This window comes from Martes martes, assembly GCF_963455335.1.
Source record: "Martes martes genome assembly, chromosome: 8".
In the NCBI taxonomy this organism is placed as follows: domain Eukaryota; kingdom Metazoa; phylum Chordata; class Mammalia; order Carnivora; family Mustelidae; genus Martes; species Martes martes.
Window position 1 is genome coordinate 88,047,807 of NC_137895.1, and position 12,012 is coordinate 88,059,818.

Consider the following 12,012-nt stretch of genomic DNA (forward strand, 5'->3'; position numbering starts at 1 on the left):
ACAAACAAACAAAAAAAAACATTTCATTCGCTATTATTTGGTAGAAAGGTAACAAACTTCAAAACATTCCGAAATAATATAGTTGAAGGTTTTGCTTTATTATGTCCCTATTATAAAAGTAATGCATATTCATTATGTATAAAGGGAGGAGTACAAAAGGTATAAAAATTAATTTTAAATTGCCTATAATCCCATCCCAGGTTTATTATTATTATTATTAATATTTGAAAATGATTCATATTTGGCATATTTCATTTTATCAGTCTTCTCCTATGTATGTCTGAACACCACTCAGATATTACTATATACAAAGTCTCATATCCAGCTTTTTCATTATAACTTTATATTAAAAATATCTTTCCTCCTATCAATAAAAATCTTGTTTATAAACACAATTTTAATGGCAGAGAACCATCCCATAATCTAGATATACTGTAATTTATTTAATTAATTAATTTATTTATTTATTAAAGATTTTCATTTATTTATTTGACAGAGATCACAAGTAGGCAGAGAGGCAGAGAGAGAGAGGAGGAAGCAGGCACCCTGTGGAGCAGAGAGCCCGATGCAGGGCTCGATCCCAGGACCATGAGATCATGACTTGAGCTGAAGGCAGAAGCCCTAACCCACTGAGCCACCCAGGCGCCCCTACTGTAATTTATTTAAATATTCTCCTAGTAGCAAATATTTCCTAAGAGAGTTAGTGGGTCAAGGTATATCAAGGTTGTTAAGGCCCCTCTGTTATTGAGAACACAGGAAGGGAACGCAGAGACAGTGAGGGCGAGGTGGGGTGTCAGGGCCAGCAGCAAGGAGGAGGCTCAGAGGTCCTGGCCTAGCCTTTCCAGCTCGTTGAGAAGGAAGTCCATATCAGCCCGGGTCAGCGCGGGGTTGGCCACGACCATGCGGAAAAAGTTGCCGCGGGTCCCATGGGGCTGGTAGCCAATCATCATGGAGCCCTCCTTCATCATGCGCTCCTTGAGCACCGGGGCCACCTGTGGAAGGGGTGGAGAGAACTTCCAGCTGCAGCCTGACGCCCACTCCCCTGGGTGCACCTCCCTACCACTTGGCTACCTTTCGGAGGGAGACTCATCACTCAGCTCCTGACCATGGCCCTGGGTCACCCTTTCCGCTGCATCCCAGCTGCTTGGCCTTCTCTAGCTTCTGCATTATTTCCTATCTTACCTATCTCTAGGTCGTCACATGGACCATTTTCTGCCAAATCCTGACTGTTTCCTGACACCCAACACTGCTTTAGTCTAACATCTAGCCTTTGTCATCCTTGACACCTTCTTCTCCCCTCTCGGAATTCCTGGAATATCTGTGATCTCTACCCTGTAATCTAACACATAATTTACAAGACTGCCTCGAACATACTGGTTTCAGATAGGTAACTCTCGTTTTTCTAAATAACTCCTTAAGGGCAAGAACATTCTTGTCCTTTCAGATCATCGGCAGCACCTAGTACCAATCTATCCTTAGGGACATGACATATCTCCTTTCCTGTAGGAGACAGGTCTGGACCAGCCTTACAGAGTTATTCTGCCCCCAGCACCAGGGAATAAGGCCTCACATGGCTGTCCTGGGCTGGAGCTCCCAGCAGAACTCCCATGGATGACGTTCACACACTGGTGACTTCTCCCGTGACATCCCTCTCTGTGTTCTTTTCATTTTCCAGAAACATACCTTATTTCCTATCCCCATCCCCACAGAAATGAGGACATGCTGGGGTTGTCTTCCTGTTCACACCCCCACCTCAGGAGGAAGACTAGCAGAGGGACCTGCCATGCCACGCATGGCCAGCAGGGGGCAGAAACACACCAGAAGCATGGCAGTTCCCAAACTGGCCTGACCAGAGCCCAGAAGACAGAGCCTACCTTAGCCAGCCTTTCACTGTAATCCGGGTTTTCCTGCTTCCCCCGCAGGCTGGGGGGCACGAACCAGAAACACACATTGACGAATTCCGGCTGGGAGGAATGAGGGAGGAGAAGAGGTGAGCTGTGGAAGGGGGATGTTCCCCCCTCACTTCCCCTCTCCCCCACACAGGGCTTTGCTGTGTGGGATAGACTGGGGTGCAGGGGGGCGGGGGGGGTGTGGGGCAGCATACCTCCATGACCAACTCAAATCCTTCTCTCTTCTTCAATTCCTCCACCAGGTACCTGCGAACACAGAGAGAGGAAAAAAATCACAAATGGAGGGAAAGCAGAGGTACAGAAACAGAAAAGTCCTACAGAATGAGCCCAGAGACCCTGAGAACAAGGAAAATGGGAAGAGCAGGGCAGTGATTGGGGGCAGAACGGGCCAGGACAGAACCCCAGGGCAGAGGAACTGGGACTGCCCCCACTCCTACCAGGCGAGGGCAAAGGCCTGGTCAACACGCCGCTCCAGCCCTTGCCCGCCCTGTGCCTTCCACATGAGCCACAGCTTCAGACAGTCCACGCGGCGGCCACACTGCACCACCTTGTCTCCGGTGTCCAGAGCCACGTCGTAGAACTTGTCCTGCTGGAAGAGGTAGCTGGCCTGGGACCCGTGGCAGCGCCTAAGCAGGTTCTGTTGGTTCACGGGGATGGGGGGAGCAAAGAGGGGGAGACTGTCAGACCCCATCCTCACCACCGAGGCCACCTCCAGAGCTGCACGGTGAAGTGTGTGTGTGTGGGGGGGGGTATTAGCTCAGCCCACCCATTCTTTTCCTGCCATCAGGCCCCTTTCTCCGGGTTTTTCTCCCAATGCCCAGAGTTCTCCTCAGATTTGGCGTAGGATCCCTTCAATTACAACTGCCAGCTAGAAACTTTTCCCTTTGCCTTGAAGACAGGCCACAGTGGGGGAGGGGGCACCCCAAGGGATGAGGGTGGTCACAGAAACTCAGATTCAGATGAGGAGAACAGAATAAGGTCAGGACCCTTGCAAAGGAGGGGGGTACAGAGAAAAAGATGGAGGTCCAGGGTGAGAGGTGGAGTGAGGAGAGCAGCAGGGGCAACCCACCGAGGTATCCCTGAGAAGAAGAGCTGAGCACTGCAGGCCGGCTGTGAGAAGCTTGTGAGGATTCCAGGCCACGGAGTCAGCCCTGTGTGTTTTGGGGGAGGGGTGCAGAGCAAAGCGGCATCAGCTCACTGCTCCTCAGCCAGAGCCCCCCCAGCCTCCTTTACCACAGTTTCAGTAAAGGGGCTTGAGACTACCCAGCAATCAGGAAGAATTCTGGTGTCTGATGGGCCACCATCTCTCCAGCGCCCCTCCCACCAACCTCCTTCCCTCCCTCCCATCGGAAGCTCCCTAGTCCAGGACTATTCTCTGGGTCAAGGATTGGAAGGGTGGGATTCAGGAAGTAGGTGACCGTATGCACCTCTGGATCCCATCCAGGAGATGTCTATGTGTCTGTGACAACAGGACGCTCCCACCCCAGGCGGCCTGTGGAGCAAAAGGAATAACGTGGGCCTTGGCCTTGGCTCAGCCCACTCCCCCACTCAGGCTAAAGGCTCACTCACATCCACATGGAGCCACAGCCCGTGACGCTGGCACACGTCAGCAATTGCCTCCAGGGGGTCAAAGGCCCCCAGCACGGTAGTTCCAGAGGTGGCACTAACCATGAACGGGACAGCGCCCTGCGGCAAAAATGCAGGAGAAGAAAGAGGCTGTGAAGGGATCTAAAAAGCTACCCAGAGCCCGGGGCTGAGCCGTCTCTAAACTCTTACTGCATGCCTGACCTCGGCCCTTTCAGCCTGACAACATGTCACTGTTGCCCCCTTAATTTGCAGGTGAGGACACTAAGGTTTGGCAGTAATAAGAAATTCATCCCCAAGCTGAACCTTCAGAGATAGAATTCAATCCTAGATCTGGCTGTAGGTCTATTTCAAAGCTCACACACTTTCAGACACTTTTAATGTCTTGAAGATCAAAATGCTATTTTAAAAAGTCTAATAGTACAAAAGTCCATGAAGAACTTGAATTTTTATTTTAAAAAACGACCACAAGGAAAAGCCCAAGCCCATATGGCTTCACTGATTAATTCTACAATACATTTAGGAAAGAAGAGGAACGCTGCTGAATTCATCCTATGAGACAAATATTATTCTGATGCCAAAGCCAGATGAAACATCACAAGAAAACCTCAGACAATATCTCTGTGAATATAGATATAAAAACCTACAGAACACTAGCTGCCCCAAACCAGCAACATATAAAAAAATTACACCTTAAGGCAATACGATTTGTCCCAGGAGTACAAGCTCCATTTAGCATCCAAAAATCAATTAATGTAATACATTCTTATCAACAGAATAAAGGGGGGGGGAACATATAGCAACAGACACAGAAAAAATTTGACAAAATTCAACAATCCTGTTTGATAAAAATATTCAACAAGCTAAGAGTTGAAGGGAACGTTCTCAAACTGATAAAAGGCAACTACAAAAAACCCACAGCTAACATTGTACTCAATGCTGAAAGACTGAAAGCCTTCTGCCTAAGATCAGGAACATGACAAGGATGCCCACTCTCCCCACATCCATTCAACATTATGCTGAAGTTCTAGCAGGGCAATTAGGTAAGGGGGGAAAAAAAGAGGCATCCAGATTGGAAAGGAAAGAAGCAGAAGCTCCACACTGGGTGTAGAGATTACTTAAAAATCATAAACAAACAAACAAAGGCAGAGGACCTGAATGGACATTTTTTCAAAGACATATAGATGGCTGACACATGAAAAGGTGTTCAACATGACTCATCCTCAGGGACATGCAAATCAAAACCACAATGAGGTATTACCTCACACCTGTCAGAACGGCTAGAATCAAAAAAACAAGAAACAAGTGTTGGTGACAATGTGGAGGAAAGGGAGCCCCTGTGCCCTGCTGGTAGGAATGTAAATTGGTACAAATACTGTTCCTCAAAAACTTAAAAACAGAATTACCATCTGATCCATAATTCCACTACCGAGTATTTACCCAAAGAAAATGAAAACACTAATTTGAAAAGATACATGCACCTCTATGTTTACTGCCGCATTATTTCCAATAGCTAAGGTAGGAAAGCAACCCAAGTGTCCATTAACAGATGAATAAAGAAGATATAGTATACGTGTGTGTGTGTGTGAGCGCGCGAGTATTACGCAGCCATAAAAGAGAACGAGACCTTGCGGTTTTCAACAACATGGATGGACCTAGAGAATATAATGCTAAGTGAAATAAGTCAGACGTAGAAGGACAAACACCGTATCATTTAACTTATATGTGGAATTGAAAAAAAAAACAAAACAAACGAACAGAGAAAGAAACAGACTCAATTACAGAAAATAAACTGGTGGTTCCCAGAGGGGAGGCTGAGGGAGGATGGGTGAAATAGAGCAGATTAGAAGGAACAAACTTCCAGTTATAAAATGAACAAGTCGTGGAGATGAAACCACAGCATAGGGGCTGGGTGGCTCAGTCGGTTGAGCTGCTGCATTTGGCTCGGGTGGTGACAGGGTCCTGGGATCAAGCCCCAGGACAGGCTCCAGGCTCGGCAGGGAGCCTGCTTCTCCCTCTCCTACTCCTACTCCCTCTCCTACACTCTGCCTACTTGTGCTCTCTATCTCTGTCAAATAAATAAATAAAATATTTTTTTTAAAAGCACAGCATAGGGAGTCTAGTCATTTATACTATGGTAATGCATGGTGACAGACAGTGACTACACTTATCATGGCGAGCTCTGAGTACCATATAGATAGAACTGTTGAATCAATGTGTCGTATGCCTGAAACTAACTTAACACTTTATGTGAATCATACTTCCATTGAAACAAACAAAACAGAGGAGGAGAAAAGAAGTAACAAGTGTTAGTGAGAATGTGGAGAAACTGGAACCCTCATCCAGTGCTGACGGGACTGGAAACTGGTACAGCCACTTGGAAAAACAGTTTGGCAGCTCCTCAAAAGTTAAATACAGAGTTAGTGGATGAGTCAGCAATTCTGTCCCCAAGTGTATATATCAAAGAAAACGAAAAACATACGTTCACACAAACACTTGTACACAAATGGTCATAGTGGCATTACTCAGAAGAGTTGAAAAGTGGAAACCCAAATATCCATCATCAGAGGAACAGATCAATGAAATACAACAGAGTATTACCCAGCAACGAAAGGAATGAAATGCTGAGACGCCACAACAAGGACGAAGCTTGAAGACAGTATGCTAAGTAAAAGAAGTTCATCACAAAAGACCATGCATAGTGTAAGTCCATATATTTGAAAAATTTACAACAGGCAAGTCCATAGAGACATAAACTTGCATAGTCCTGCCTAGTAGGTTTGGGGGAAATTGGGGATTGAGGGCTCAAGGGTGTGCGGTTTCTTTTTGGGGGCGATGAAAATTGTATTGTAGTGATGGTTGCACAACTCTGTTAAAAACCACTGAATTGGGCACCTGAGTGGCTCAGTTGGTTAAGTGACTGCCCTTTGGCTCAGGTCATGATCCTGGAGTCCCAGGATTGAGTCCTGCATCGGGCTCCCTGCTCCCTGAGGAGTCTGCTTCTCCCTCTGACCTTCTCCCCTCTCATGCTCTCTCACTCTCTCTCTCAAATAAAATAAATAAAATCTTTAAAAAAAAAAACACTGAGGGGCGCCTGGGTGGCTCAGTGGGTTGAGCCTCTGCCTTGGGCTCAGGTCATGATCCCAGAGTCCTGGGATCGAGCCCCGCATTGGGCTTTCTGCTTGCCAGGGAGCCAGCTTCCCCCCCCCTCTTTCTGCCTGCCTCTCTGCCTACTTGTGGTCTCTCTCTGTCAAATAAATAAACAAAATATCTTTAAAAAAAAAAAAACACTGAATTGCACACTATCAGTGGGTGAATTGTATGACATGTGAATGATATCTCAGCACAGCATTTACAAAAAAAAAAAAAAGGTTTACCCAATAAAAGTGGTACTCGACTATTCTAGTTGCTGCTCACATTGCTACTCAGAGGTAACACCCATTTATCAATAAGTATATATTATTCGGGGCGCCTGGGTGGCTCAGTCGTTAAGCATCTGCCTTCAGCTCAGGTCATGATCCTGGGGTCCTCGGATCGAGCCCGGCATCGGGCTCCCTGTTTGGTGGGAAGCCTGCTTCTCCCTCTCCCACTCCCCCTGCTTGTGTTCCCTCTCTCACTGTGGCTCTATCAAATAAATGAATAAAATCTTTTTTTTTTTTAAAGTATGTATTATTCTATGGGACGCCTGGGTGGCTCAGTTGGTTAAGCAGCTGCCTTGGGCTCAGGTCATGATCTCAGCGTCCTGGGATCGAGTCCCACATCGGGCTCCTTGCTCGGCAGGGAGCCTGCTTCTCCCTCTGCCTCTGCCTACCACTCTGTCTGCCTGTGCTCGCTCGCTCTCTCTCTCTCTAACAAATAAATAAATTTAAAAAAAATGTATTATTCTAAATAACCATAGATTCTGGGGTGCCTGGATGGCTTAGTCAGCTATGTGTCTGCCTTCAGCTCAGGACATGATCCCGGCCTCCCTGCTCAGTGGGGAGCTTGCTTCTCCCTCTCCCTCTGTCCCTCCCAACCTCCCGTGCTCTTGCATGCTCTCTTTCTCCCAAATAAATTTTTTTTTTAATTTTAAAAAGTAAAAATAACCATAGGTTCAAAGTGTTTATTCTATACTGCAACACACTATATGTACTTTATATAGGTCTACTTAAATATATAGTGGAGGTATTTTCAAGGTAGTATATACATACCCACCTTATTCTTTTAAATGGCTATAAGTACTCCAATAATAACAAAAACAATAATGGCCACTAGTATTTATATAGTCCTTCACTGTTCCAAGTGCATATATACTCACTCATGTAATACCTACAACAATGCAATAAAGTTCTATATTATGCTCAGTGACTCAAGCCTGCTCCTGACTCTTGGGGTCCGGTCCTGCCCAAGGGTCTTGGGAAAGCCCCCAAGAACAGCACAGAGTGTCCTGACTCCTCAGGTTTCCCACTGATTACTTCAGCCCACAGGGCAGAAGGACACAGAGGTCAAGAAGAGGGACTGAGCAGCGCCTTGAGTGGGGAGGGCCCAGAGAAGCCTCCAAGAAAAGACCAAGGGGCTCTGCTCCACTGTCCCAGTGCCCCTCACTCACCTCAGCCTCGGTCAGACGGATCTGCCTCTCTAGATCCTCAGGAATCATTTTCCCTCTGGAAAAGAAAACTGACTGGGTAAAAAAGTAATTGGTTTTCTCAGCTAGGAGGCAGAATGGCTGAGAGCAGGGTAATGTGGGGTTAGCTACACAGGGGCCATAATGTTGATTTTTTCCTAAGAGGGGTAAGCGGATCTCGGGACAGGGCGAGAGACTCCAGCAGGCATTGGTAGACAAAAGGGGCAACTCTGTAGGAACAGAGAGGGGAGAAGAGCCCACTTGCGGCATGGGCCTGAGGCCAGAGCTTCTGGCAGCAGGAAGGCACACTGTGCCAGGCTGGCTCTGAACCATGTGAACAGAAGGACCTTTACCTCTCATCTGTCTTGACTACTCGGACACTGTCAGTGCCAAGTCCCAGAAAAGCAGCTCCCTTCTTGATGGAGTAATGACACTGTGGAGAAAGGCAGAGGGCAGATTAGGCTTGGGGCAAGAGGGCAGGGAGGACAGGGAGGAGAGAGGCACTGGTGAATGTGTGAGCTGCAACAGATGAGACTCTGTAGACTAAGGCTTCTCGAATGTTCATGTGCCTCCACATCACCAGGGTGTCTGGTTCAAATGTAGATTCATATTCAGTATGTCTGGGGTAGGCCTGAGACTCCTTTCTTATTTCTTTCCTTCTTTCCTTCTTTCTTTCTTTTTTAAGACTCTGCATTTCTGACAAGTTCCTAGGTGACACTGATGCTATTGGTCCACAGACCACACACTCTGAGTAGAAAGGGCGTGGACTATGTCCGCTACACTCCTGGTCCCTCTGCTACCTGCGCACAGAAGGCAAGGCGAATGGGAGCATTTACTCAGCCCCTTGATTGCAAGGAAGTGCTTCTGCCTGGAGGCAGGCTGGCCCTGGAGATGGTTCTGGGCGGGCAGACTCCACTCCACTGGCTGGACGTTAGAATCAGGAGCGCAGGGCAGGTCTGAGCCTATTCTCACCTCCTTTGATGCGAAGAGCGCCAGGGGCGGCAGCGCCCGGAGGCCCCTCTGCTTGCAGTCCGGGTAGCGGTGATAGCGGGCCAGGTTCACGGCATACATGTTGGAGATGGAGCCACCTGTCGCAGGGAAGGTGGCAAGAGGGAGGAGCAGCGGGTCAAAACTGGAGCTTGCTCTCCCTGACCTCCACCCAGGAGAATAGATCAAAGCAGCATGGGTGATAGGCTCCCAGGGCTCTCCTCAGGGCATGCTGATAACCCCCGAACAACCCCGGGATTCACAGGTTCCCCCAGACGACTCCCCTCCATATCCTGGGCAGACCCAGGCAAGTGCCTCCCCTCCCCAGAGCAGGCACTGGAGTGCTGATCCCATGGACTGTTTGACAAACATGAGGATACAGGGGACTGGGCAGCTTCTCTCAGGTTTGGCCCGATCCCAGCTGGAGAGGACAGAGAGGAATCACCCCGCCCGCCAGCATAGAGCAAAAAAATCGTGGGGGAGGAGAACCCTCAAAAAGGCCAAAGAGAGGCCCCCCTCCCTCTCACATACCAGGGCAGAAGACCCCATCCCCAGAGCTCCAGCCCACCAGGGACCGGAGTTTCTTCAGCACCTCTTCTTCCATGAGCACAAACACAGGGGCGATTTCATAAGTGTACCTGCCAGGAGAGGAGGGGATGAGAAAGGAAAAGAGGAGGGAGGGCTGGTGGGGTCAGACTCAGAGGAGTAGGGAAAGGAGGTGGGGACAATGAGGTAGGAAAGGTCCAAAGAGAGGAATGACCTGGTGACCAAGAGCCAGGGAAGCAAGAATGAGGAAGAACTGGGGGTCCGGAGGTATGAGAAAGCTAGGAGAAAGGGAGCCCAAAGGGTACAAGGAGAAAGACTGCTAGCAGAGATGCCAGGAAATAGTGGGGGAGGAAAACCATTCTCCTCCCCCTGGGGTATGTCTCCAGCAAATCCAAGCCTTTGTAAGGTGGGGGGAAGGGGCCCAGAGATGACTCACTGGCTGGTGTTGAGGCTCTCAGTGACAATGCGCCCTGCCAGAGCGTGGGGATCCAACCCTGAGAAGAGCTGGTTGAAGAAGTGCGGGTGACCTGGAGAAGGGCAGTGGAGAGGGGGGCAGGGAGCTCAGAGGGCAGCCACGGTAGGTAGGCAGACGGACAAACTCCAGACACTCCTCCCGCCGCAGCCCAGGACCCACAGGTTTTCACACTGTAGTGGATCACCTCCCGGCACCGTGCCAGGATCCGCTCAGACGCCTCGCCCTCGCTGCGCAGCTCCAGGTCCAGCAGCCGCTTCAGCTCCTCCGGCTCCTTCCACTCGCAGACCTGGCGGGAGGAGCGGGAGGTTCTGGCGGCCCGTGGACACCCCACTGACAGGCTGCCCGCACCGCCTCTCAGCTTGCATGGAAAACGAGTTAGGAATGTTTCCCGAGTAACTCGTGAACAAGGGTAAATATACACAGTAGGAGACAGCATATAATCCCTGAGGCACACAGCAGACAGTGATGAACTGGGGGGCGAAGGCTTGTCGGCGGGGGAAAGTTCGGAGCCAGGTACAATGGGCAGGAGGCGGGGAAAGGACCCACCTTCTCAGAGGCACTGGTCCCTTTCCGAATGACCTCATCCACAACAATCCCAAACACATCCCGGAGCAAGGCTTCTGCAGCCATGGGGTCCCCATCAGGGGAGAAGAGTAGTTTAGAGTCAGCCATCAGGATAAAATCTGTGAGCAAAGCAGGAGTTACTCCCTACTCCGCCCAGTGTATCCCAGCAGGACCTAAGCAGCAAGGACCCCAACCGCAGCTCAGTCCCAGCCTTCGCTGGGCGAACAAGAGCAAGCAAGTGTCCAGGGAGAAGGTCAGTAGCAACAGGTGGGGAAGAAACAGGCAGTGAGTGCTGAGCTGGTGGAAACCAGTGGCCACTGCCTACCTCAGGCAACGATGAGAGGCTTACCTTTCCACCCAGGTCTCTGTTCAGGGGAGCCGGAGGGAAGGCACCCAACTAGCTTTTGAGAGAGTTAGGACTGGGACAGCGGAGGGGGTGAGGTATAGGCAACAGTCACATGACCATGAGCTCACTCTCCTGACCCTTGCCCTGAAGAGAACTTAGAGATTTGGGATAGGGACAACTGGTTGAGATAAGTCCCTGAATAATCATTAGCTGACCTGAAGAAGGGGGGAATGCAAAGAAAAGCAAAAAACATTAACATCGGGGTTGAGAGAGCAGCCAGGAAGAATCACTCTGAAGCAGAGGGCTGGAGATCGGACTTAGTGGAGAATGTTGGGGGTGTGGTACAGGGAGCTACTGCCCCTGACCCTGGAGACAGAAGGGGGAGGGGAGCCTGAGAGAGGTGGAGGTAAAACAGTTTATCTATTTGTACCCCCAAAGAACCATCTTGATTTCTTTTTTTTTTTTTTTTTAAGATTTTATTTGTTTGACAGAAAGAGATGCAGCTGGAGAGGAAACACAAGCTGGGGGAGTGGAAGAGGGAGAAGCAGGCTTCCTGCAGAGCAGGGAGCCTAATGCAGGGCTCGATCCCAGAACCCTGGGATTATGACCCAGGCCGAAGGCAGACACTTCGATCCCAGAACCCTGGGATCATGACCTGAGCTGAAGGCAGACATTTAACCACTGAGCCACCCAGGCCCCCCGAACCCATCCTGATTTCTAAAGTCCTCTCCTAGAGCAGGAAGGAAAGGGGGGTTATGTTGAGGAAGCGTTTTGTTAAACAAGTGTAATCTCCGTGCCTCGCAGGCTGAGAGCACTCAATACACAGAACGTGGTGGTCTCAAGTGAGCACCAACTGTGTTCGTGACAGGGTACTGGGGTCCGAGACAGCCTCCCTGTCTGCTGGGAGGGCACAGACGCACATGCAACCGTCACAGCCTGAGGCAGGCTGGATGCTGACCCCATGTGCTACAGAGTTAAAGAGGAGATGGATGGTGGA

At 49.5% G+C, this 12,012-nt stretch overlaps 1 protein-coding gene across 1 annotated transcript; it reads right to left on the reverse strand.

The window, feature by feature from the left end:
• Positions 1-438: 438 nt before the first annotated feature.
• Positions 439-11,097, reverse strand: CSAD (cysteine sulfinic acid decarboxylase). The gene is made up of 15 exons (XM_080810044.1): positions 11,019-11,097; positions 10,652-10,788; positions 10,265-10,391; positions 10,067-10,157; positions 9,616-9,722; positions 9,070-9,185; positions 8,451-8,530; positions 8,083-8,137; positions 3,480-3,596; positions 3,338-3,402; positions 2,980-3,061; positions 2,348-2,547; positions 2,105-2,156; positions 1,875-1,964; positions 439-992 (listed from the first exon to the last, which is right to left on the reverse strand). Exons 2-15 carry the CDS (start codon positions 10,775-10,777, stop codon positions 819-821), a joined length of 1,482 nt encoding a protein of 493 aa, XP_080666170.1. The 5' UTR covers positions 10,778-10,788; positions 11,019-11,097; the 3' UTR covers positions 439-818.
• Positions 11,098-12,012: the final 915 nt, after the last annotated feature.

What these genes read in the sequence shown, in the direction of transcription:
- CSAD (XM_080810044.1), bottom strand. Translation starts at nt 10,777, where the DNA reads ATGGCTGACTCTAAACTACTCTTCTCCCCTGATGGGGACCCCATGGCT. An exon ending in GGACCAGTGCCTCTGAGAAG is followed by an intron (nt 10,392 to 10,651) that starts GTGGGTCCTTTC and finishes TCCTCCCGCCAG; the next exon opens with GTCTGCGAGTGGAAGGAGCC. An exon ending in GAGAGCCTCAACACCAGCCA is followed by an intron (nt 9,723 to 10,066) that starts GTGAGTCATCTC and finishes CTCTCCTGGCAG; the next exon opens with GTACACTTATGAAATCGCCC.